This window comes from Gymnogyps californianus, chromosome 19 (genome assembly GCF_018139145.2).
Source record: "Gymnogyps californianus isolate 813 chromosome 19, ASM1813914v2, whole genome shotgun sequence".
Classification (NCBI taxonomy): domain Eukaryota; kingdom Metazoa; phylum Chordata; class Aves; order Accipitriformes; family Cathartidae; genus Gymnogyps; species Gymnogyps californianus.
Window position 1 is genome coordinate 9,574,185 of NC_059489.1, and position 25,129 is coordinate 9,599,313.

At 41.5% G+C, this 25,129-nt stretch overlaps 1 protein-coding gene and 1 long non-coding RNA gene across 2 annotated transcripts; both read right to left on the reverse strand.

The window, feature by feature from the left end:
* Window positions 1-1,418: 1,418 nt before the first annotated feature.
* Window positions 1,419-8,791, reverse strand: CD7 (CD7 molecule). Its single transcript, XM_050908662.1, has 5 exons — window positions 8,719-8,791; window positions 6,506-6,844; window positions 4,606-4,953; window positions 2,567-2,676; window positions 1,419-1,529 (listed from the first exon to the last, which is right to left on the reverse strand). The coding sequence occupies exons 1-5, from the start codon at window positions 8,789-8,791 to the stop codon at window positions 1,419-1,421; spliced, it is 981 nt and encodes a 326-aa protein (XP_050764619.1).
* Window positions 8,792-12,213: 3,422 nt separating this feature from the next.
* LOC127024175 (uncharacterized) lies at window positions 12,214-16,424 on the reverse strand. Its single transcript, XR_007767531.1, has 3 exons — window positions 16,324-16,424; window positions 14,941-15,063; window positions 12,214-12,814 (listed from the first exon to the last, which is right to left on the reverse strand). It is a non-coding gene; the product is annotated as an uncharacterized LOC127024175 (long non-coding RNA).
* Between the last annotated feature and the right edge of the window lie 8,705 nt (window positions 16,425-25,129).

The window sequence follows — 25,129 nt, forward strand, 5'->3', positions numbered from 1 at the left end:
GATTTTTCCCTCGGGTCTTGTGCACAGCATTTCACGAGTGACATTTGGAGGGAAATGGGCTCTCCCGAGTGGCAGGCTTGGCTCTGCAAGCTGAGATCTCAGCAGAGCTCACCTCCAGAGAGGGAGGATCCCCCGTGCCTGGCTCTCCTCCAGCTACGTGCTCTCATCAACAGCAAACAGGCCCTAATCCCTCAAAAAACTAAACAAATACATCAGTAAAGAACAATTCTAGTCTCAGCCTGTCCCCCAAAAACACAAGATAACCCTGTCAATCCTGCTTCGTAACAGGGCAATTTGATATTCCTCTGGGCATGCAAGATTGTTGACTTTCCACAGCGGACCTGGCTCTGCAAAACCAAAACACCCCTGGAGGAAGCTGTAGCCCTTCCTTAGCTAGAGGAGAGCTAAGCTCATCGTCGCAACCTGTTCTAATCCATTACTAAACCAAATTTAGTTTCTATTTGACTGATGTGAGGTTTTGATAAATTCCCTTGTTAAGAGTGATTTTGGATCAGACTCACCCGTGCCCAGACTGGAACGCAGGCATTGCCTTTATCCCACATTAGTTCACCTTGTACTGTACAGTGTAAAGTCAATGACCTGGAGAAATGCATTCTACTGTGTAGTCCAAAGACATCTGGAGTTTGAGACAACACCAGCACATCACAAACATTTCTGCTGTCCCAAAAAGTCATCGTGGCTCAAGTCTAGTTATTTTGTATGTCAAGCACGTCAAGACCCACACCAATCATGCCAGTATCTCTGACAAAGGCAGTAATTTAAAATCTAGACTTGATTGCATTTTTGTGGGACCGTTATCATCTTTGAATAGGTAAGCCCACACATATCCAGCACTTCACTTGTAATGCACTCTGCCACAACGTTTCTGAAGTCTCTTCAGAATAGGTTTCTTTGCTGTAACTCTTGAGTAGTTTTAGCTACCTGAGCTCTTGGGCAGCCCCATGAGGATTCATAAGAGAACTGTAATCCATGCATTTGTGGATCCATTGCATATTATTAAATAGGCCTGTTACAGTCTTCCTGAGCACTTACCAAAGCTCAAAACCAGACCTCTCCATCTATCCCACCTTCCCTGAAAGGGCTATTTATCAAGCAAAAAAATGAGCCCATATGTTGCATCTAGTCAAATGTGTATTCCAAAAATACTGCTTTCATACTAAACTGCAAACACATGTGCAGGGTACCTGCATTTCTCTACATAAAAAAAAAAAAAATAAAATTTTACAAGTGATCAAAAAAGCAGAAACAGCTTTGGAAATGAGGCAGGTTTTTCTTTCCACTGAAGAAAGCAGGTGATAGCATTTTCAGTTCAGCTGCTGCATCAGGTTGCTAAGGCAGCTCTCAGAGACACCTGTAAAGAAATGGTTGATCAATGCACGGTGCCAGCTGGCAGAAGCTTAATTGCCAATGGAGTAAGTGTTGGTTCTGATCAAGGTGTTATGTCTAGAACTGAAAGACATATCTTCATATACTGCGTTTGGTTTTCTTTTCTGGAAATATTTCTTCATCTGCAAAACAAAGCAAAGAGTCATTCAGAACAGAGCTTGAAAAGACCCCGACCAAGGAATCAATTTACATCTTAGGAGTCCATCTGTTTGAAGTGGAAGTGTACTTTTAAAATTCCTCTCATAACCCAATGAGGTCTTGGAGGATTAGGTGGAAATTGTCAACCTATTTATTTAACTTTCTATTGTCAGTCTGATGTAATTTCACTAAAAGTTCCTTCAAGAGTTGGATATAACTGTGGCCCCAACATAAATAAGGCTTATCCTTAGTTTGTTACTGATAACACGAGAGACCACTTCCTACAGGGCCGCTTGGCTTTGCCAGAACGATCTTATACTACCGTTCTTTGGCAGTACTGAAGCCATATGTGGAGGGACGAGATAGGAGCCTGGCCTGTGAATCATATTCTGTTAATTTTGAGTAATATTTATGGAGCAGAAGCATCTATCAGAGACAAATAATTTCTGGGCACTTTCTGCAGAATATGAATGTAAACAATCCCAGTTAAAGGAAAAATTTCTTGGTTGCCTTTTTTTCTAGGACAGGGCAAAATTGTTCTCCCACAGCTACTTTCAGACATTAGGCTATTTTATGACTTTTTGTTGTCCTTCTGTCCCCCTCCAAACATTGTCTTACATCTATTACAAGATTGATATATACAGCTCCATTCCCAACTGACAAAAAAAAAAAAGAAAGAAAAGAAGCAAAACAGAATAGTGAGGTGCTCTGTTCAGGGAAATACATACAACACATGGCTCTGTTGTTGACTGTGAGGCTTACTTGAGGTTTGTTATCAAAAGGCAAACAATATCTCATTTACTAAGAGTTACAGAAACATAAGGAAGACACAGTCTTTACTGCCAAGAGTTTACAGCTGGGAGACATTAAACAAGGGCAAAGAGGAGACAATAGAAAGCCATGATTCCTTAGGTTTATCAAATGTTTGCTTGACTCAGTCACTGTTTACAAATAATATCAAAGGCACCTATTCACTCAACCCAGATTCAGTTTTGCTTTGGCATGGTAACAGCATACTTACATTGACACGGTACAAGGTGCAGCATATCAGCGCAGAAAACAGTAGCACTACCACAATGGTAAGACCATAGATGCCCCAGGAACTATTACTGCAGTCTGTCTGCTCCACTTCTGCATTTAAAATTATATTATTATTATTATAACTATGAAGAGGTATGTCATGGTTTAACCTCAGCCAGCAACTAAGCACCACGCAGCTGCTTCCCCCTCCCCCCTCCCAGGGGGGTGGGGAGAAGGAAAACAAAGTAAAACTTATGGGTTGAGATAAGAACAGTTTAAAAACTAAAGTAAAATAAAATACACTACTAACTAATAATAATAATAACATTATAATAATAATAATTGTAATGAAAAGGAATATAACAAAAAAAAAAACACCCAAGAAAAGACAAGTGATGCACAATGCAATTGCTCACCACCCACTGACTGATGCCAGAGCAGCGATCCACCCTCCCGGCCAACTCCCCCCGTTTCTATACTGGGCATGACGTTCCATGGTATGGAATACCCCTTTGGCTAGTTCAGGTCAGCTGCCCCGGCCATGCTCCCTCCCAGCTTCTTGCACACCTGCTTGCTGGCAGAGCATGGAAACTGAAAAATCCTTGACTTAGGATAAGCGCTACTTAGCAACAACTCAAACATCAGCATGTTATTCAACAGTATTCTCACACTAAATCCAAAACACATCACTATACCAGCTACTAAGAAGAAAATTAACTCTATCCCAGCCGAAACCAGGACAAGGTAGAATCCTATTTTTATTATGAAAAAAATTATTTACTGGTCAGCAAGAAATGACCTAGCAACAGCATGCTACGCAGCCACATTGTCATCCTATTAGTATTCTCACTGGCATTCCCTGTGCTCTTCTAGAGGCTGGTGATGACTGCAGGTGGCATGTGAAGGGTCAGTGAGGCGCACTCTACGAAGGCAATAGCTTCCAAACCACTGATCAGAAGTAGGACCACACGCTCATAATGGAAACAGAAAATGTTTTACTGCAGTATTACAGCAACACTGAGGGCTCGGCAAGGAGTATATAGGAATTATATAACAGCTAAGTTTGCAAGCAGCACAGACAGGCGTATGAGGCTACTGTGATCTGAAGTATATACACTGAGCAGAATAGTGCTATTGGAAAGGGTTACATTTCTCTAAACCCTCAATTAATCCATATCTGAATAACATAATATCTGGTAATCACCCCGCTTCTTTGATGTGCAGCTGTCATTTTCCCCAACTCACATTACTGAGTTGTTGCACCAGTTATGATTAGTGGCATAGAATGAGACCACAGTCTTTTTTGCAGACTGCAGATAGATCCTTTGCAACTCTTAGGGCCTATGTAAACCTTTTAATTACCCAAAGATCTCATCAAAGCCCAATGCACAGAGTTAAATTACACCAGTAAGATCAGAATCAAGCACTATATTGCTGGTTTTGTCATCATCTGAGCAAGTGGTTACAACATCATCCTGCAGAAAAAGAAAAAACCTTGTCTTTGGAGCATATGCTCACGGTGTGCTCCGTGTATAATAAGGGTGTGTGAGATCATCTCTGCTATGATGCCTGAGGACTTGTTCTGTACTGCCTAGTGTGACCTATTTTTAAACACAAGAACTTGCCATAAGGAATGGTTTCTAAAAGACTTTTATGTCACATTAAGGTCAAAGAACTGATACTAAAAATACTGATTCATTTCCTAAAACTGACAGATTATGCACAGACACACTGAAGTGTTTGTTGTCTGATTTTGACCTTTTTGGTTTTTAAGATGCGGGATTATAGCAAGTTTTCTCTTTTGTAATTCCCCTCTGGTTGTACAAGGCAGGTGGAAACATAGTGCCTGTTTCTGTCGTAGCACAACAGGGCGTGGAGGAGTCCGAGCACACTCTCCAAACTTTTCCAGGTACTGGAAGAAGTCTAGCTATGGATTAGTGCTTTACCTGTCCTGACTAAAGTTCTGCAAGCTTTTAGTTCACCTTTTATATTACAACATGCCTATAGTTATTTATGATTAAACAAGCAAAAGGATAGTACCTTTAATTAGCATGATGGTGCCACTTCTGTTCACTGAGAAGAAAGAGGAATTTTTCAACACCCCAGCACATACATATATATCACTGTCGCTTTTCCGTAGGTTGTGTAGAGTTATCACTATTTTCTTTTCTCCCTTTGAATACTCCAAGCGATTAGCAAAAGCAGGAAAAATGGTTGAAGCATTCTCACTTGAAACATACAGCACTCTTTCAGGTTGCACGTGAGTCCTGAGCAAGTAGATCCCTTCATCTTCAAGTGAGCTTTCCAATGCACAGGTAATGTTGATAGACTGGCCTTGCTGAGCATTGACATAGAGTGGTGACTGTTCAACAACTCCACTGCTTTTAGCTAAAAACAAGAGAGATTAATGGCTACCACATACTTAACACAGTGCATTTTAACTAGGGAGCAAATACAGAGGTCAAAGACAGAAAGAACAGACCACAAACATTTAGATAAAATTATTTTTTTAAAAGGCTACCTTTACACGTGCCTTGAGAAGAAAGATATATTTCAGCACACCCTGGCATGTTTTCCTGCCCCAGGATCTGAAAGTATCTGAAAGGACTGACTGAACAGGTTTACCTGGTTGTAAGGGGTCTCCACCTACCTAAAAAATACATATACTGAATTCTTTTAAGGAAACACAGCTTCATCAGCTTGCCCTTGAGACATGGATCATTGCCTGCTTTCTCAAGTGAGATTAAGCCATAGAAAGATCTGGGGACTATTGGTCTGGATGAAATCATACAATGTGAGTGCCATCAATGTTGAAAATGGACTTCAAAAAGCAGTTATTAATGGCTTGCTGTCCAGTTGGGAAGACATTTCACCAAGTTCCTCTGAGGACAGGCCCTGTTCCTTTTGACATTATCATTAAAGAGGATGAGGGAATGAAGACAGAATTTATCACATTTGTACAAAAGATAATTCTGGGAAGGTTGCCAGCATTTTAGAGAAGAGGATCAGAATAAAAAAGACATATAAGTTAATTTAATAAAGTAATTTGGAGAAACAGTACATAATCAACAAGACGGAATTCACTTGAGAAAGCACAGTCAAGAAGTTTGAAAAGAGAAGCCTAAGGAAGGACATGATAAGTCTTCATAGATATAAAATGACTATTACTGACCCAGCAATCAATTAGGTTTTGCATGCCTTGGGGACAGGAAAGGAAGAAAATTTTTGGTAAAGATGTTTCAGGTTAGATGGTCTCATCTGAAGGGTAGGTATGTAGAGGAATAAGCTGCCACAGAATATTGTGGACTCAATCGTCTTCTAATGAAAGAAGAAAAAAAAAAAAAAGAAAGAAAAAAAAAAGACAGAAAAATGCTTCCCCTAACCAGAAATGACTGCCAAAAGGAGCACTTGTGGCCATTCATCAACTGTTTGTTAAGAAGAGGAAAAACCCACATCTCTTTATCCACTGATGCCCAACTTGCAAACCCTGCCTAGCACCAGCTTCCCAATTATTATCAATTTGTCATTTAAGATGAAATAGTAAAAACAAAAGAGATTTGCAAAAACCACTACAAAAAAAGGCTCATTGCTTTGCTAGCTATTCATAAAGATTTGCCCGATTGTTTTGGAAAGAGCTATGGGTCCTCACTGTTTCCAAACTGCTGCAGCAACCTATGACTCATGTGAAAACCTATAGCTAGGACTAAATTAGTCATGAATTGATGTTCTAGGGGTTTTCTTGGTACTGTTCTATCTAATGTGTTTTCTTCATCTTTTCAGGGAACAGACCCACACTTTCCTTCAAATCAGTACATTACCTGAGCAGACATGGGTAAAGTTCTGTCAGACTCTCCCTCCCATTATGCTTTCTTCCAATCTTTGATTTAAAATATATATCTGTATTTATTAAGACATGACATAAAAGGTGGAATTGCAATACCTTTCACCACTAGTATGGTTGTCTTCCCATCCAGCTTTTTGTGATGGCCTTTGTTTTTAATAAACCTAGTGCATTGGTAGATATTAGAATCAGATTCCTGTACATTGTGCAGAGTTATCCTGAGATTCCTTCCTTCCTTTGAATACTTGATGCGATTAGCCAAAGCAGGAAGGATATATGAAGTATTCTGCTTGGAAACATATATCACATTGACCGGCAGTATGCTAGTTTTCAAGTATGTTCCCACTTCATTTTCTGAACCTTTCATTGAGCAAGTTATGCTGATGGAGTCTCCTTCCCAAACACTGATAATGTCTGTTGACTGTTCATTTTCTTCACCTAAAAATAAGAAATGCAATTGAAATTATAGTATCAGAGTTCTTCTTGATCTATTAATATCGAAGTTGTTTTCAAAAACAATTACTCCGTCAACAGAACCACTCTGTAAGACTGGACCTTAGTCTTGCTCTCCTGTATATATCATCTCTTGGCTGTCCTGAAACCTATAGTGCCTTTCATGCCCATTGACCTGTGCAACTCAACATCTCCCCAAAGCTTAAAAGATCTTGGCAAAAAAGTAGCTTCTGTCACTCATGCAAAAAATTTAGTCTGCTCTGTAGATTCCCAGTATGATCCTATTAGTTCTCAAAATACAAGCTTCATTGAACGCAGCCCAGTAATTGGAGCTGGTTGAGAATCTAAATCTGGAATTCAAAGGTACCAAAACATGGCAGAGAATGGAAGAAAATTACACCTTTTTGGGGGGTTGTTTGGTTTTTTTTAGAAAGAAGGCTTTAGCAACATCAGGAAACTGGATAATGTAGCCTCTTAGGAAGAGAACTGCAAAAGGTATAACTCCAGCCTATACTAAGAAACAAAGGTATAAAAATATATAATGAGACCCTTTGAGTTCTCTAATGACCTCAATATCAAAAGAAACTGAACAGTAAGTACTTATGCAATGAATAACGAGGAACAGAGGGATCAAATGGGAAACACCTAAAAGAAATTACATTAAAAGTAAGGGAAGAAAAATTAGAGTATTGCATATTTAGGACAAACATAGTATAGAAAGGGTAAAATTATTCAGTGTTGACAAGCAAATTAAGGATCCCTACATACTTAAAATGATTTATTTTAATAAGGGAACAAACACAGAAATCAAACACAGAAAGACCAGATCATGGGAATTTAGATACAATAGGTCAATCCAACCTGATCAGACACAAGGACATTCCTCTTACAACACTTAGAGATGGAATTAAGGCAACCCAGGAGTTGTTAGCAATTACCTTCCAAAGCAGTAGAGAAATGGGGTGATGGAGAAAGCTGGAGAAGCGCAGAGCACTCAGCCTTTACAAGCGGGGAAGGAAAGCCCAGGAAATTCATCTCCATCAGCCTAAAATCAGTCCTTCTAAGCTGACCCACGCTTACATGATCTAAGAACCCACGCAGCTAATGACAAGCAGCCGCAGCCCATCAATCGTTTTCTCCGAAAGATCAGGGTAGAAGTTCAAGAGTTAAATTACATTTGCAGAAATCAGTATTGACTCCTCAACAACCACTAACTAAAGAAGGGCAAGGACATTAAAAATAAATATTCACCAGTTTCACTGCATCTTCCTTTCAGACACGCTGATTTATGGATAATCTTTTTTTCTCAAGTCACCATCCTTTCCAGTTATTGTCAATGGTCATGGGGGAAAAAAGGGCTGACTGTTTGGAGACATCTTTTTTCTCTGCCTGTTCTCCTCAGAGATTCACACTGTTTTTCCCAAGTGTGCCTCGAGCCTGTACTCTCAATAGCTACAACAATATTCAGCAATGGGTATTGCTAGTAAGGTTTTATTACACCTTCAATAATTATGTCCCTAGTAAATACCAATATTCATTTCTATCCCCAGTAGCACGCTGCCCCTGTCAACCTTAACAATACAGATACAGTTCATGCTGAATTACTGGGAAAACAACTTCCACTCTTTCTACAGAGAGTAATTTCTGCGTAGAAAAGTTCTGATCACAATAATTTTTCATTTTCTTCTAAAAAACTCATTCTATAATTTCAGAGAATGTTTTTCAAAGTTCCACCTGGTTTTGCTGATGGTGAATTTGCCAGGAACCTTAAGGGGGGTGGGGGGGGTGGGGGGGGTGGTTGGAAAAGGAAAGAAAATATTGAAACTTGTGAAATGTAAGAGTGTCTATGTTGTACGTACCGTTCTGGCCAGGGAAGCACGGGAGAAGCAGAAGAAAGAGAGACGCAGTTGGGAGACATGATATCCACAGCATTTTCAAAGGTCTTTTAGTTGTTCTCTGTTATCTGACTGATGAGTTAAAGACCTGAAGAAAGGGTTGTATGCCACAAGTTGGCCTGTTTTCTTCCAGCTGCATCAGCTGTCTACTAAAAGAAGTTAGCAACGTGCTTGTTTTGCTTTAGTATCACAATGAACGTGACAGAGAGGGGGAAGAGAGATTGCTCTGGAGAGGTGCACCTTGGTTAGTCAAAACCTTTAAGTCACACTTAAAACGCCCACGGTTTCCTACTATTGAACACCCCCCAACCCTGAGGGCAGGATTAGAAAGAGTCTTTATGGTGAGCATCTACCTTCCCTTTACAGTCAACTGAGAGAAGGTAGGCTCAAAGTTGCTCTTCACAGTGCCAAAGTCAGGCAATTATCTCCCTGTTGTGGCCTTACTGGAAATGTAGGCATCTGGTACAATCAATTCAGTCTGTCAGTGTTCCCATGGGCTTAGCAGGCTGCCTCGTTGGTGGCTGCAGATGCAAAAGTCTTGGCTTTGTAAGGAGCAAGTAGATGAGAGATGCTCCATTACTTCAGGTAAACCTTAAATTATTACACAAACCCTGCTCACAAAGCTACAGGTTTGATCTGCATCTTGGCAATGACAATGTGCATAATTTCCAAGCAACAGCATGGTACGTACCTCCCGCATGCCTCCTGGCTTCACATTTAATAACACATTCTGTAGTGTCTGCAGTACAAAAAGGCTGCTAATCACCAGCAAAAGGGAATCTCAGCTACAGTCCACTTGTAGCTCCTGCTCCCTCCCTGATAGGATGAAAAGCTCTTCTTGCAGGCACTGTTCTCTGTGTGAATACATAGGGGAAGGGGGTGTTCCCAAAGAGTTTCTTGAATGCTTGAAAGCTTAGAAATTTCCTCAATTACTGTAAAGAAAACAGAGTTCAGGCAGGTTATGAAATGAGCTTTCAATTAGCCCTACAAAGGCTCACTACTGGATACAAAACCAGATGCCAGGAGACATCTCTTACTCCCTGTCTTTGCTTTTGCAATATTTAAGTAGTGAATCATGACAATAATACTGGATTATGAGTTTGGGAATCATGTGATGGTGATGCTTTGTAAAGGAGATTAACATACCAAATAACAATACGGTCCACACAGGGTTACCAACGAATAGTCAGTTTTTAAGCTGACGTTTTATTGTCGTGAGTATAACAACACAAAACAACAACAACAAAAAAATCATTAAAATGAAATTACAACTATTAAATGATGGCATTTGGTGAGTTAGACCGCTTAGTATCTTTAGTCATTTTTTTATTTCATAAACAAATATTTGCCTATATTTGTATATTGCAAAACAACACAATGCAGTTGCTTAGAACAAACACTGTGGATCTTTAAAGTTATTTATAACAGTTTTTCCTCAGATGTGGGATGACTGGCGTCTACCAGCACAACACAACTCAGGAGGGGCAAAGTGAAATAGTTGGTAGTGATGCCTCTGAATATCACAATCTGCATAATCATCAGTAGGAAGATGTAAAGGAAAGTGTGCTTGAGTGAGCCATAAAGATCAGTGTGTGACTTGCGTCTTGTCACTAATTTAGCTAAGCAACTGTCACTGGGCAGAGGTGTCCATACAACCTTTCTTCTCAAAACATGTCCAGCTCTCTGGCCCCAGCTGGTGTTAAAGAGTAGAAATTAAACCTGCACGTCATTAAACCTGAATCCCTCAAGTTAATACAATGTGAGTTCTCAAATATCACTTTGTCCCTTTTCCAAAGAACTCAAAATCTGAGTTTATACCAAAACCACCCAGTGTCAGCCATCGATTTGAACACCATATACACACACACACAGATTTTTCCACACTTATACATAGACACATTTGTTTTTCTCATTAAAAGACCATACAAAAGAACTGCCATGGCTTTCGATTTTAAGACAGCATTTTTCTAGGCATAGGAAAATAACGTGTACATCACTGCAAATCTCCAGAAGCACAGTATACAGCTTGATTGCATAAGCTGGAGCACTTGGCACTTCCTCAAAGGCACCCACAGCAATGACTTACAGCAGAGAGAAACAGAACCAAAAGCAACACTCATGATAGCTGCAGTGGGGTCAAAAAGTGAAAGGCCTTATACCCGATTTCAGGGCTCCTTTCCCAGGCTATAGCAGCAGATATGTTATTTCCTCAGAAAAAGATGGCTTTTATCCCAAACAAACCTCTTCCTCACTCCTTTTAGACACAGCTCTACTCTGTTGAAAGCTTACAGCAGTCCTGTTCTGGAAATAAACAGGAACTGCAATTGTGCTAAGGCGTTGTATAAAGAGGAGAAGTCTTTTTCCTTCTATCTCTAAATCCTTGCACAGTCTGGACTCTTTACAGGTACCCTTAGCTTTGGCTTATTGAATAAACATATTATAACATTCATCATGATATAACAGAATTCACAACTGGATCGGTCAAAATAACATACTCAGTAAATACCTAAAAGCCTTTGAACAGCTGGGGATGGCCATCTCTTCATGAAGTTTTGACTGCATTCCACCACATTAAAATTGAAAAGACAAAATCCAACAAATAAGCTGAGAATTGAGTTGAAAGGGTATCTTAGATCAGCATGAGCGTAAAGCCCCCACTGGGGAGGGGAAAAAAACCCAACCCATAGCAGGACTAGCCTCCTGTGCCAAACAAGAGCCAAATTTAAGCACAGAGGCTTTTCTGTATTTCTAAAATTAATTAGTAACATATTTTTTGATGTCTTTCATTATGAACTTTTCTCTTTGGATTTGATTGTAGCAAATTTCAAGATTCACATGATATCCTACATCCTTTGAGATTTCCTGCTGGAAGTTTCAGCTACAAGTTTATGGATAATTAAACCATGTAAAAATGATTCAGCAAGTATTCATACTGTTTCATGGATCTGCTTTTCCAATTGTGCTGCTGATGATTTTTGCTCAAAAGCCTGATACTAGATTAGGTCTAATGCAAACTTTCGAGGATTTATTCAAATCAAGTGTGAATGATAAATCACTTGAAGATGACGTACTGCCTGTGAACTACCAAATGGGGATCCCTGAAGTGCAGCATTCATCACATACTGTCTGCATGCAGGATACCCAAATCTGTCTTCAGATGCAGAAATATTGTAGTCTTTTCTGATAAGGAAACAGAGCGGGTATGTCAATATGCTTTCCTATCCACTGGAGTTACTGTTGAAAGTGTCCTACACTAAAATTGCCAGTATTATGACCTAATTTGTCAGGGCGATTGGTATCATACTTCTGTTCAGCCTGGGAGGCTGCTACGGCCTCCATGACCCAATGCCGTTTCTGAGGGAGCTGGATATAGCCCTCCGTCCACCCTTGCACAGGAACAAGCACGCAGAGGAGATGTCCTCAACCTGCAGGTGGTTGCAAAATCAAACATCTGTTCAAAAGGCCAAACCCCTCTAACTCAACAAACCAGTCACCTGTACAAAATGCTTTTTTGGATCTAGACACCACCTGGGAATTAAAAAAATAAAGACCTATGGGCATGCTATTGTGTTATGAAATGGAAGATGTGCAGAGAGCATCTGCCTCAGGGTTCAACACATCCTTCCTGAGCACAGATACAATTCTCTGAAGAACTCCAGATGAACGGATAGTTTCAATCATGAAAACCATTGAGAGAATTCAGCTGGTTTAAACCCGTGCTGCTGAGCCAGCCACATATCTTGTGATGACTGCTATCCTCAGCAAAGCACCAGGAGAGGATGGGAGATCCAGGGAGCTTCTCATGTTGCTCGTGAAGGCCTGGAGCTGGATGACTGTGGCAATCACAGTCCTCAGTGAACACATGGATTTGACGACGGTACATTTGTGAAAACTACCATGAGGTCTCATATAAAATGAGCTCTCGTTCTTCAGCTGAACGCTGTACATCATTACTGAGGAGCAGGCTGCTGGCATAGAGGCCTGGTTTTCTCATTTGTAGATGTTTTTCAAACAGGTGTGAGGTTTTCCGCGTCAGGAGCCCATTTGGTTTTTCTAACAGCTGCAGAATTGAAGGAGAAATACCTGTGAGGCCACCAAAGGCACAGGCTGATGTCAGTGAGAATTATAATCCAATTGCCTGTATTTAGGCTTGGAAATCTGGAGTGTGAAGTCCTCAGGGCAGCTATCCTGTCACATCTGCTACTGGACCACCTCTTGCTCTGAAAGGTGAAAGGATTGCAGCTTCATTGCCCAGCGAGTTCATGGCGTCTCTGCTGAAACCCTGCCCTGGCTGCTGTGGCCCACCAGCCTTTGCCTTAGAGGGGCTCTAGGACAGGCCTGAAACATCACTGAGTGTTACACCACAGGCCAGGACCTCAGGGGAGCCACCAGCAGTAAATTTTTTACCTATCACACCAATATATCTATTAAGAGGTCTTAATATAACAGCTGCAGTGAGACTATCATTGTGTTATCTTTACTGGGTTTTGCAAGCACTTGTGCAACTCATATTTTTCACAGACAGCCTTGTGTTTTATCTAACTGTAGATGTTCAAACATCTCAGCTTGTTCCCATTGGCTTCCTTTGGAGTTACCAGAGAGAAATAGACACCTTCACAAGGTAATTCATCTGTTTCATCTTAAAACCATTTTAAGGTGAGATGAATCATCGTCTCACGACAGCTATTTCTCTCCATTCACTAGAAAGGGAGCACAAGATAAAAATCTTAGGCTTTAACTAACTTCTAACCAACAAGTTAACCTTAAACAAATTCAGACTTAGAAATTTAATTCTTAGACTCTTCGAAAGAAACAACCAACGTTTGTTTCTAAAGGATGGAGTAGTTCAGTAACTGAGAGGAGATGTGTCAGCTTCTGGCATTACACAAGGTCCCATAAACCCTGGAGCCAAGTTGGCTACAGGATATAGGGGGGAAGTTGTATGTCAGGGTCAAGGGGTGTCTGTAGAAGTGTGTAAATGATCAACACACGGGTACTGGAACCACTGCAAAGTCACGTAGGGGCTAAAATCTGTTGCTTCAGACTTGATGCTGGGAGGAAATGGGCATCCACTGAACATGGTCCTAGTAAACACATCTAGTCCTTCACTGAACACCCTCCTGCCATTGTAGTAATGTAATTTCATCATTTACCATAATTAAACCCCCAAAAACCAAATCTTACCGTTAAAAATCTGATGGAGCACTATGACAGGTCCCAGGAAAACAATAGCAAAAAAGTACCAGCATTAGCAAGGATTTACTTAGAAGAATTAAAACTAACAGACTTGCAGTTGTTTTTTCCCAATTTATATTTATCTGAAATTCCTGAGCAACTCACTGGTATCCATCTCAAACAGATCCACAGGCCTTCTGTTTTCTCCACAAATCCCCACCACGTATGGCAGGTGCGATACTTTGCCATATGACAGCACAGTTGCATCCCAAGTTCTATACCGTGTTATAGCACAACTATTTCTGAAGTAAGAGGTGGTTTAATATTATCTCACTTTAAGAATACTGCAGTCTCTGTGTTGTGAGGGAGGAGGGAAGAGCAGAGGGCGATATAGAGGAAGGCAGCTATTTCCAGAAGATTTTATTCACATGCCTCCCGATTTACTCCATGGACCCTATCCCAGCCCTTTCCATGCATATTAGTTTGCAAAACAACCTCCCCCCTTGGACGTATTTAGGAAAATATTCTTTCTTAAATTAAAATTGGCTCTTTAGTGGGCAGAGCTGTGAGTGGGAACCATTCACCCAAAGGACCTGTCAGCCCACATCTGGATGTTCAGCAGTCTCCTGGGCTGGGATATGTCTCTGCAGGGGAAGCTGCACGGCAATGTTGCAGTCTGAGACTGCTCCAGGGAACCGGATCCTGCTGAGTAAGGCTGAGCAGTGCAATCGCTTGGCTGTATTACTGTAGCAGTGAGGAAATTTATTCTGTGCTTATTTTTCATAATAAAACCAGCTGACTGGGGACTATGCCATAGCACCAAATGCAGAGGTGGAGTTCATACCAGCTGTTAGCCCAGCCTCCCCTTCACAGTGAATATCATTTAGCAACCTCATAAACAATGTTATGGAAATGAGATCCAGAAAGAAAACCCTGTATGCTTTTTCCACTACCAGCGCAGCCTGTAAGGCATGTTACCCATAGGAAACATAACGTTTTGTCAGACTGTACCTTGACCATTTCGGTTCTGTCGAAAACAATACACTGCCAGTGCTGCTGCACAAACGCCAAGAATCAGTACTGGGGTGACGATGCCAATGGTGCTCTTTTCGCTGATTGAAAATTGAGGATTACCTGCAGAGTAGAAGAAAATAAAGAGTCCAAGTGAATCAAACAGATGTGCCAAGAAATGAGCCTGCCTCATAAGCACCAGGCAGGAAGAATTGGGCCTGGTGCTTCTGCAATGTACCCCACAGAAGCTGAGAGAAGGACCTGATGAACGAGAGAACAAATAGCCTCTGGCTTAGGGTATCTTAATGAAGATACCTGTAACCAAAAAATGACTCTATCAACATTTGAAGCTAATCCTTGACTCCCCACCACAACAGATACCTTTGAATATCTGTCTCATCTGAAATAACCAAAAACAAGAGGTGCGAGACCTTGTATCCTGAAAATGGAAGGTCAATAGCTCTGTGAAGTCTTTTAGTGATCTTACGATTTTTAGCCAGTTTTTCTGCTAAAACAAGACATGCAATAAGTAGAAAATAAAAGTTTGAAGAACGTTTTTCAGGGCAGCATCATTCTGGATGGTGCCTGGATAGCGTGCATTTCAGAAACAAGGATCTGGTAAGGACAAGACGTTCAGCTAGGTAATACATCCTTAATGATGGGTTCAAAGGCCACTGAGGAAATCCATTTTGACCATTTTTTGAAGACCTCAATGCACAGGAATTTAAACACAGTTATCTAGAAAGGTTATTTTAATACTCGTCTAATTTGGAAGAGAAATAATAGAATCATCCAGCACACATTCAAAAATTACCAAAGAAAAACCCCAAAACAAAAAACCCCCAAACAACACAGCAAAAAGCGAAGAGCCATACCCCTACCAAGGACTCTCCCCAGAAAAGGACAAATAGTCTTTACTTGTCTCAAGCAAAGACGCCCTGTTTGTCCATAACCTAAGGAGGATGACAGGGATTTCTACAGTGAAAAAAATTTGGATATAAAAATAACTGTGTGTGACAAACGTCCTCTTAGTCTGGAGGTAAAGTCTCCTTTATCATTTACTGGTAAGTGGAATTCTTGGAAACTTGTGGCATGCCCATCACATACCGCCTTCCCTCGGCGTCCCTGTATCTATAGCTATATAGCTACGGTTACAGAAACCTATACCTACGGATATATATTTCCAGGACTGGGCACCTACACAGGCTAGGGGAAAGTCTCTGAGCTTGGATGGCTACAGCATGTGTGGGTCCGAGGTATGAATGTACAGTACATCCACCCCCCTCCACGTAAAACTCTGTTCGCATCAAGCTGTCTGGGCAAAACTCTCTCAAAGCAAAGGGCAAACAAACACGTGAAGAGATTAACCTAGATTTCCCTTACCAGTGAGTTCAGCTGTTGATTCTCTGATTTTCTCATCTAACGTTTCAGTGTAGCACTTCAAGGGAGGGTTCGTCGCTGAGGGGTCTGTCTCTACTTCACAGCAAATTTTAATGATGTTACCTCTCACATCTTCTGAGGAAGCTGAAAGATAAAAGAAGTTTCAATTATAAATATGGATCATTTATAAGATCTTCAACCAAGGGTTAGAAAGGTTAAAGAGGTTAATAGGTTAAAAAAGTGGATCCTTCATGTATCACAAAAAATTGGAGATTGCTACAATCATATTTAATTCACCAGCTGTTCAAATCAACCAGTCGTCATTTAGATTTTCTTCTCACTAAAGCTGATGAACTGTTCTGTGAACCAATAATGGAAATCTTCAAATTTGAAGAAGGCAAAAAAGTTTTCACATGTAATTAAGAACACCAAAACATTTGTAAAAAGCTTAGCATTACCTTTTTGCATTTAAATTCTATTCAAATAATAATTATGACAAAATTATGCACCTTCCATTTACCCACAGGAACTGAAGAAGAGGAACAAGCAAGACCAGCAGTTGTATAAATCTCAGATACCCCAGCGTGCATCTCCCACCTAGCCTGCATGCCACTGTGCCATTATATAACTTATTCCTCTTCTAAGAGGTGGGAAATGTAAAGGCCATCCTCTCGAAAACTCCTTTCTACCCCACATATCCCGCCATATCAGCACATCCACCTGTTACCCTCTCAAGGGATATAGGCATTTAGGTCTACAGCAATTTCCAGTTTTCAGTATGGATGTTTTAGTGTCATCCGAGCTTTACACAGTGGTAACAGCATGTAGGTATTTTGCAGTGGTAAGCATAAATCCAGGAGATAAATGGTTTACAGTGGTCAGAAATTAAATACATGAGGAATTGTTAGGCTGAACAAAAGCATATGTAGGTTGAGAATTTTTTCTTGTTTTCTTCTCTCAGTAATAAGATTAGAAAGGATGCTCTAAGTCTAACGAGAGGTGATGAAAGCCACTTTCAGAGAATCACCTACAGCCAGGAGAGCAGAGCCAAAAATATATTCTAGCTGGTGTTAACAGGTGAAACGTCATTGACTTGGACGGAGTTCAACTAAATTACACCTGTGCAACCTGATCCACTATGAAGTTTTGCCCTCTTGGAGTCACTTGCTACATGTATTGACAGGCATTTTTATCTCTGAATTTGACAGTTTTATGAGAAAGCTAGAAGGATACTTCCTGGTTATTTACTGAATTGTACAGAAGAGCAACACAGACGGCTCTTTAGGCTAGACCTGGATTTCAGTGTGTACTGACTGAAGTATATGAGATTCATACATTGCAAACTGGCACAGATTTTGACCATGAGGATTGCTGTTGCCAAAAAAAAAAAAAAGTATCTTTATAAATCAGGGTAACATGAATTTGTCTGAATCTCTACTAGTGTAGTTTTAAGCAGTGTTTGACCCAAGAAAATTTAATTTATTTTTGTGAATGACTTAGTGACTTTTTTCACAAAAGAAACTCATTTTGACAAGTTAGTTTACTCATTAACCTCACCGTCTGCCCAAATATATAACAGTTCAGTTTCATAACCAGAAATACGTTTTCCATATGTTGATAGCCAGGCTCCCAGTAGAGCGTACCTCCAGAATTCAGGTTGCCACATGAGTCTCCTACTCCCATGGCTTTCTCCCAGACGATGGCATAAATTCCTTCAGGAAAAGTATTTTCTTGCTGAAAGCACATAATGATGTGTGTTTCACTGGTCACCAGCTGAATTATTTCATTTGAAAATGTCTCACTTTGTGTTTCACCAATTTTCACAAAGTCTTCGTAATTGGATGATTTGCATACATTGCTCTCACAGTCTTTACAATGGTAGACTGTCACACTTGTTTTGCCAAAGGAAGAGTCTTGTGTCCCCTCAGCAGCAGCATCACTGGGCACGGCAATATCTAAATGAGAAAACAAAGAAAAATTATTTTCTACCAGTTTTCTCCCCAGACTTTTAGTGTTAGAGAATGGGACGAGTTTTGGTAGACAAACCCAGTCATGGCTTAGGAGACATTGCCTGCCAATGGGCAATTTTTATACGGTACTGGGCCCAGTCCCCAAAATAATTTTTGGGGTACAAATATGACGTAATTCCCCCACTGCTGCCACTGGGGTTTTAACTAGGAAGCTGGCAGCTTGAGAAGTGGGTTGAAAGACATTTCTCTTGCTGAGCTAAGAGGTCCTCTGCCCAGACAGGCTCAGATGAATCATCCATTCTTATTTTCTTTCCTTCCAAAACTCCTTGGCACAATCCTATCGGGCATATCTCCAGCAGACACCCAGATCCCAGGACAAATGAAGTTCACAGACTACATACAGATGGATGCAGTGTCCCAGGTCACTGCCACTGATTCAGTTCAGTATTCCTGCAGGCAACAGTTTTACAGCCAAGTCAAAATGCACCAGCAGCCTGGCTGAAGCGCTGGAGCATGCTGGGGCTGGGTGCTGAGAGCTGACGAAGGGGTTTTACTCATTCAGACTGCCCTGGTAAAGAGCCAGTCCTTTGAGAGAGGACTCACCTCATCTGACTTCAGACAGATCCAACAGGTTACCCTTCCCAAGTTAGGTGATTGCGACAGGTCAAATGAATCAACCTTCACCTTCTTAATTTCTTTTCTCACCTTAGTGGTTTTGTGGTCTTAGTTTTAACTGGACACAACTGAGCTTACAGTTTAAAAGTTTTTAGCTACTCACGTGCAGTGAAAAGCAATGAGATCAAACAAGGAGACTCACTTGGACAGGGAGCTGCAATGGTCAGAAGCAGGAACAATAACCACGTGAAGTGGGGAGAGTCCATCAGGCTGCCCTGGGTGCTCGGCTCCAGAAGTGCTGGATGCTCTCCTAGATCCTCCACGATCCCAGGGCAGGCTCACCAGGCTCCTCCCTCAGTCATCTCCCTGTTTGGGTATTAAATATAGTGTTTAGCATCCATTATCTTTCTTATTATCTTTCTCCAGTCAAAAAGAAAACAAATTCCATTCCAAGTGTGTAAAGCTTCTTCTAGCTGAGAGAGCTGGAATACAGGCAAAGAAACGCTCATGCTGCTCAGCTGCTACTGCACTCTGAGATGGCTTTTGCAAATGCCAGACTTGCACCCCTTTCCGTCTCTGGGTCAATCATGGCAGAAGACAACTGTCCTGGTTTCGGCTGGGATAGAGTTAATTTTCTTCTTAGTAGCTGGTATAGTGATGTGTTTTGGATTTAGTGTGAGGGTAACGTTGATAACACGCTGATGTTTGTGTTGCTGCTAAGCAGTGCTTATCCTAAGCCAAGGATTTTTCAGTTTCCCATGCTCTGCCAGCAAGCAGCTGACCCAAACTAGCCAAAGGGATATTCCATACCATAGAACGTCATGCTCAGTATAGCAACTGGGGGGAGTTGGCCAGGAGGGGCGGATCGCTGCTCGGGCATCGGTCAGCAGGTGGTGAGCAATTGCATTGTGCATCACTTGTCTTTCGGGTTTTTCTTTTTTTTTTGTTATATTCCTTTTCATTACTATTATTATATTTTATTATTATTATTATTTAGTATCATATTTTATTTTACTTTAGTTATTAAACTGCTCTTATCTCAACCCACAAGTTTTACTTTTTTTTTCCTGATCCTCCTCCCCATCCCACTGGGAGGGTGGAGTGGCTGCGTGGTGCTTAATAGCTGGCTGGGGTGACACCACGACAAAGACACATGGTCTTTCTGCGGGAAAGGGAAATTCCTCCTGAGCCTGCTGGGCAGGAGGCTCCATGTCCAAGTCCTCCAGGCTCCCAAGGCAGTGGCCCTGCACACATCACTCAGTAGTACGTGCAACAAATAATGTCTTGACTTGCTATCGCTTCCAAAACACACAAAAAAATTAGACAAAGGAGATGTTTTGTGCTGAATGAGTGTTTTGCTTGACCTAAGATGAAATATTTATTGTCAAATCGAATTTTATTTTTAATTTAGAAGACCTCATGGGAAATATCTGTTCGAAATTAAATGAACAAACAAAAACTTAGTATTTCTTTTCAAAAAATATCTTGGATTTAGTCAGAAATTCATCTTCAATTATTTCAATGAAACTGTCATGAATTTGTGAAATGTGTTTTACGAAAACACAAGTTTCACTTTCCACAGGAGAAAAAAAAAAAAAAATCCAGAAAATTCACCTAACTTTCCTCACTAGCCTAGCTCTGGAAAAACACAAACTGCTTTTCCCCTAGGAACTTTGCAGTAGAAGCTTTCATTAAAACAACTTTTTTTGCTACGTCACTACCTGAAAAGTACCTTGAGGAAGTTTACAAAATAATTCTGCATTAATTCCTAATTATGCATTAATTCTTCAGCGGAAGTTAATGATTGCTTACCCTCGCGATCTGTGCTAGTCTAGAGCTGCTGAGAGTCCCATCCCGATTCCCAGAACCAGATGAGACAGCAGGAATACAACCCGCAAAACGAGCCCTTTCCAGCTGCCGCCAGGCACGGGAGGCAATCTTGGACACCGTCGGCACAGTTTCCTCTGCAATAAAATCTGGGGCCCCTCTGCGGTGTGCCCCAAGCTCTCGACACCCCCACGCAGGGCCCAAGCCCCGGAGACAGCGGCCCGAGCCGAGGTCCTGGCGCTGCTCCACGCGCCCCACAAAGGTGCCATCCGTCCACTTCCACCGCACACCACACGAGGGACCAATTCTTTCATTTTATGCACGGTGCTCCTTCTCACCTACACAATCTTGCAAGAATTTCTTCTTGCCCCACCGAGTATTAAAAACACTCGGAGCATCAAATGAGCGCAGCATCTTTTCTCATCCTCTTTCCATACATCTAAAAATAGTTCCTATCTTTTTTATTTTGTGTGCATTTATTTCCCCCCCCCCAAAAAAACAGATCAATCAGTACCGTTTCACACATTACTCGCTTTATCCTGTTTCCTGCTTTGCAAAGCACCAGTTAACAATGCCTGGCCCGTCCTCCCCTGTGAGCGAGCAGAGTGCCAAAGGGACTGTCACCGACCTTAGAATCATTGAATCATAGAATCATTTAGGTTGGAAAAGACCCTTAAGATCATCGAGTTAACCTAACACTGCCAAGTCCACCACTAAACCATGTCCCTAAGTGCCATGTCTGCACATCTTTTAAATACCTCCAGAGTATTATACCTCCTTGTCCGCCTCGGAGCATGTTCGCCAGCCTGATGCAGTCCTCACAGACCAGCTGCAGCACATCTGGCAGAATTATTTGCCCAGAGGTTAAGGACAATAAGCGTTTTTTTTTCCACAGTGGTTTTCAGCCTGGGGTCTGTATCTTCTGTGCCAGTTCATTCTGTCTTCTCTTTTATAGTCTTCATGCCTCATCCTTGCCCCTCCTCTCAGTCTGCTCAAAGGACATCTCCCCTCCTCTTCCCTCTGGTGACATTCCTTCCCACTCCCCCTCTTCACTTGCAAAAGCCAGAACATTGTCAACCAAACCTCTGCCCCCTCCCACTGGTCTGTCTTATAATCCTCTTTTCTGGTAGGTTTCTGAGAGTCTTCAGCTGTCTTGGCCACCTTCTGCCATCAGTTTTAAACTTACTTTAACAATAAAACACTCAAATCTAAAATGAAACACACTCTTTGGATAGACAATATTTTTCATCAAGTTTTTTGCCTGCTTGCCTTTCTTTTCAAGGAAATACAAACCTTCACTTTTCAGAGCTGCTGAAGTTGTCTACACAGCTGTAACAAAGCAATGCCAGACTCGAAAAGTGGATCAGCTGCAAGCAGTAGATGAGTAAAGTAACAACCACGAGGATCTGGAGCTCCTTCACCAAACACCAATCATTCACACCCAGCTGACGAGCTTTTGAGCCTCGACGATCTCCTGAGATCACTGGCAGGAGGAAGTGGATTTAATCAGAAATGGAAAGTTGTAGAGCCCTAACAATGTCTTTTGGTTTTGTTTTTGAAAGGATCTATTTGAGTAAAAGTCACTACCTGAAACTCTCTTGCTTTCCTTCTCCCGTAACTTCATAGCAAATACAACACAATAAACAACTCCAATGTTTACCAAGACAAGAAAGTCAATCGTTAACACAATCATTGCCACAGAGGAAAGGTCCTCTCTCAAAGTTAAAAGCCAATGACCTGGAATATTCTAATTAGACACCTGCATTTTCCTACTCCAGCACAAGTTAAACTAGCCCACTGCCCTTCCAGTGAGCGTCTGCCTCCGGCACAGCTCAGCTGAGGCTGCCACTTCAGCGGGGACCCCCATGGTGACAAGCACAGAGCTGCAGCGGGGGGTCACCCAAAGTTCCAGCCACAAGAGATGGCAGAGCAGGGCTGCTCCCCGGGGTTTCGATGTGCTTCCCTCTCCAACCGACCATGAAGTGCTGCCATGGACCCACGAGATCCAGTGCTGTTCTCCAACTGTAAACACTGCATTGCCCTGCCCCTTCTCTCTCTTCCAGCCACACACCCTGGGGGTCTATAGCTTTATGAGCATTTTAGTACATGGCTTATATGATCAGGCAGAACCATCTTGGTGGAATAATGCAATACGTTTTCAGAAAAGATTTCTCTGGTATCCTAAGTATCCCATGGAGAGGACTTAAGTTTCAAACAGTTTGAAGAAAATAATACTATTGAAGGAAGTAAGGAAGCAACAAAATAAAAACCAAAGAACTTCAAAAGATCCTACAGATTTTATTTTCCACTCTAAGTTCTTTCCTGGAAAAGGAGTAGGATTTACATAAGAGCTAATTTTTGTATTACTTTCAGTACCAGTTTCACCTTGTTGATCTGCTGACTACCACTTTCAACAAGCTTTTGCAATTAAAAAAAAAAAAAAATCACAGGAAGGGATAAAACAGCTATTTCCAGAGCGAGCCTATAAGCACAGTTTGTTTCCACAGTTCCAACAAGCCAGTGCAGAAAGCAATCAGCAGGGCACTGTGCATGAGCTGAGAAATCTCTGCAAAAACCCTGAGAGTAAAGTACACAGCTTCCCAGAAACTGCTCTTAAAACAATTTTCCACAGTAACCATTAGAAAACACTACTAACATTTTATTTTCTGCTTGCAGCACATTAAGGCAAGTAGAATGAACTGTTTCACTGGTTTAATTTCTTTTATTTTAAAACAAATATCCGTACTGACTCATGCTTTCTGGTTTCGTTCTCTGTTTTGTTTTGTTCTGAATCCAGAGTCCCCAGGGTCCCCAGAGGTCACCTTTGGGAGAGGAGCAATAGCCACAGAGAAAACAATGCACCATCAGCTCTGCCCTGGGTGACAGCTTCTCACTGAAAAGGAGGAGAGTTGCAAAGATTTCTACTGCAACCCTCCTGGCAAATTATCCTTTATTTGCAAGTATAACAGGATGGGAATTTTGGAAAAGGAGATATTAGCAAAACATGCTAAGGAGCTATGAGAAAAAAAATAAAGATTAATTGAATGTAGGAAAAATTATTTGGGAATTACGTGAAGATGAAAATGCTCTAATAGATTTATTCTATTACTTCTGTGGTCACTCTCACTTATATGTAAGTGCACCACTTAATGAAGCTGTTGGGTTTTTGCATTCACACAAGCAATGTGAAAGCAGTGCAGAACTGCATGAAAGTTGGCAGTCAGGGCTGTAAAAAGCGGTGTTATTTATTGAGCAAAATCGTATGCACAAGTAATACACGTTCTTCCTTATGGAGAAAACGTGAAACATGCTAATCATTTCCCTTCTGCTGCAGACTTTTTCAGCGCCTGTTTCTAAATGCCTACTTAAAAAGAGGAAAGAGCAACAATTTGTAAGAGAAAAGATTGGCTGTAAGACAGGACCCCTTAAAGAAGAAGACAGTGTGAGTACCTCAAAAGTTGCTTGCACCCGTGGAAGCCTTCGTGCCTCTTCCCTCCTCCATGCACCCAAGTAGCCTTTCCAGCTCCCAGTTCATTCAGCTCCTCTTCCAGAGCCCTGCACAGGAGATGCAGAAGCCACTTCGATCCCAGAGAAAAAGGCACACCACTGGCTTCTCCCTTCTTTAAAAACCAACTGGATTTTCACTTTCACTTCTTCTGGAGCGCAGGGCAGCAGTGTCACTGAGTAATGCAAACAACGTAAATCCACACCGCTGCATGGGACTCAGCAGCTGGAAAGCATGGAAAATAATCACCCCCCCCCGAAAACCTCCCAGGAATCGGCTTACGGGTGGCTACCTGGGTAATAAATCTCTCTATGTATTGCAACAGTGATGAGAATGGACTGGAGTTGAGATCTGCTCCTGGGTCTGCTACTAACTTGCCATGCAAGGGGTCCCAGCGCAGGAGAGCCTGCCGTGCTGAGCTCAGGTCAGCTTATTCCCAGGCAGGGATCAGTGTTGAAAGATACCCTGCCAAAACATGCACGTTTCAGCAGCACTTCTGCTGTTTGAATTTGTGCCCATCACATCATCTGGCAGGAGCAGCTGGGACCAGAGGGAGGGCAGAGGGTCTGCACAGCCCTTGGTAAATCAAAGAAACCTCTCTAATTCCCAGACTCTTTGCAACTCAGGTAAAATAATGCTCATTGGCCTTGGCAAAGCACTTTGAGATTAATGCTACAGGTATTCATTTTTCAATGGGCCACTTTTACATTTGCTCTTTAATAGAGAAAATGTTATTTATTAGCTCTGACCATGGAATGAAGGTTTCAAGGACCTGTTCTGCAGTATTTCACACACTCTGTGGTCTGCTGTACTTCAGCTTACCTTCTCTGCAGGGACCAACAGGGCTGGTGGGAGGCTTCTTTAAACAGTGCCTTCCTTATTTCCCTTATCT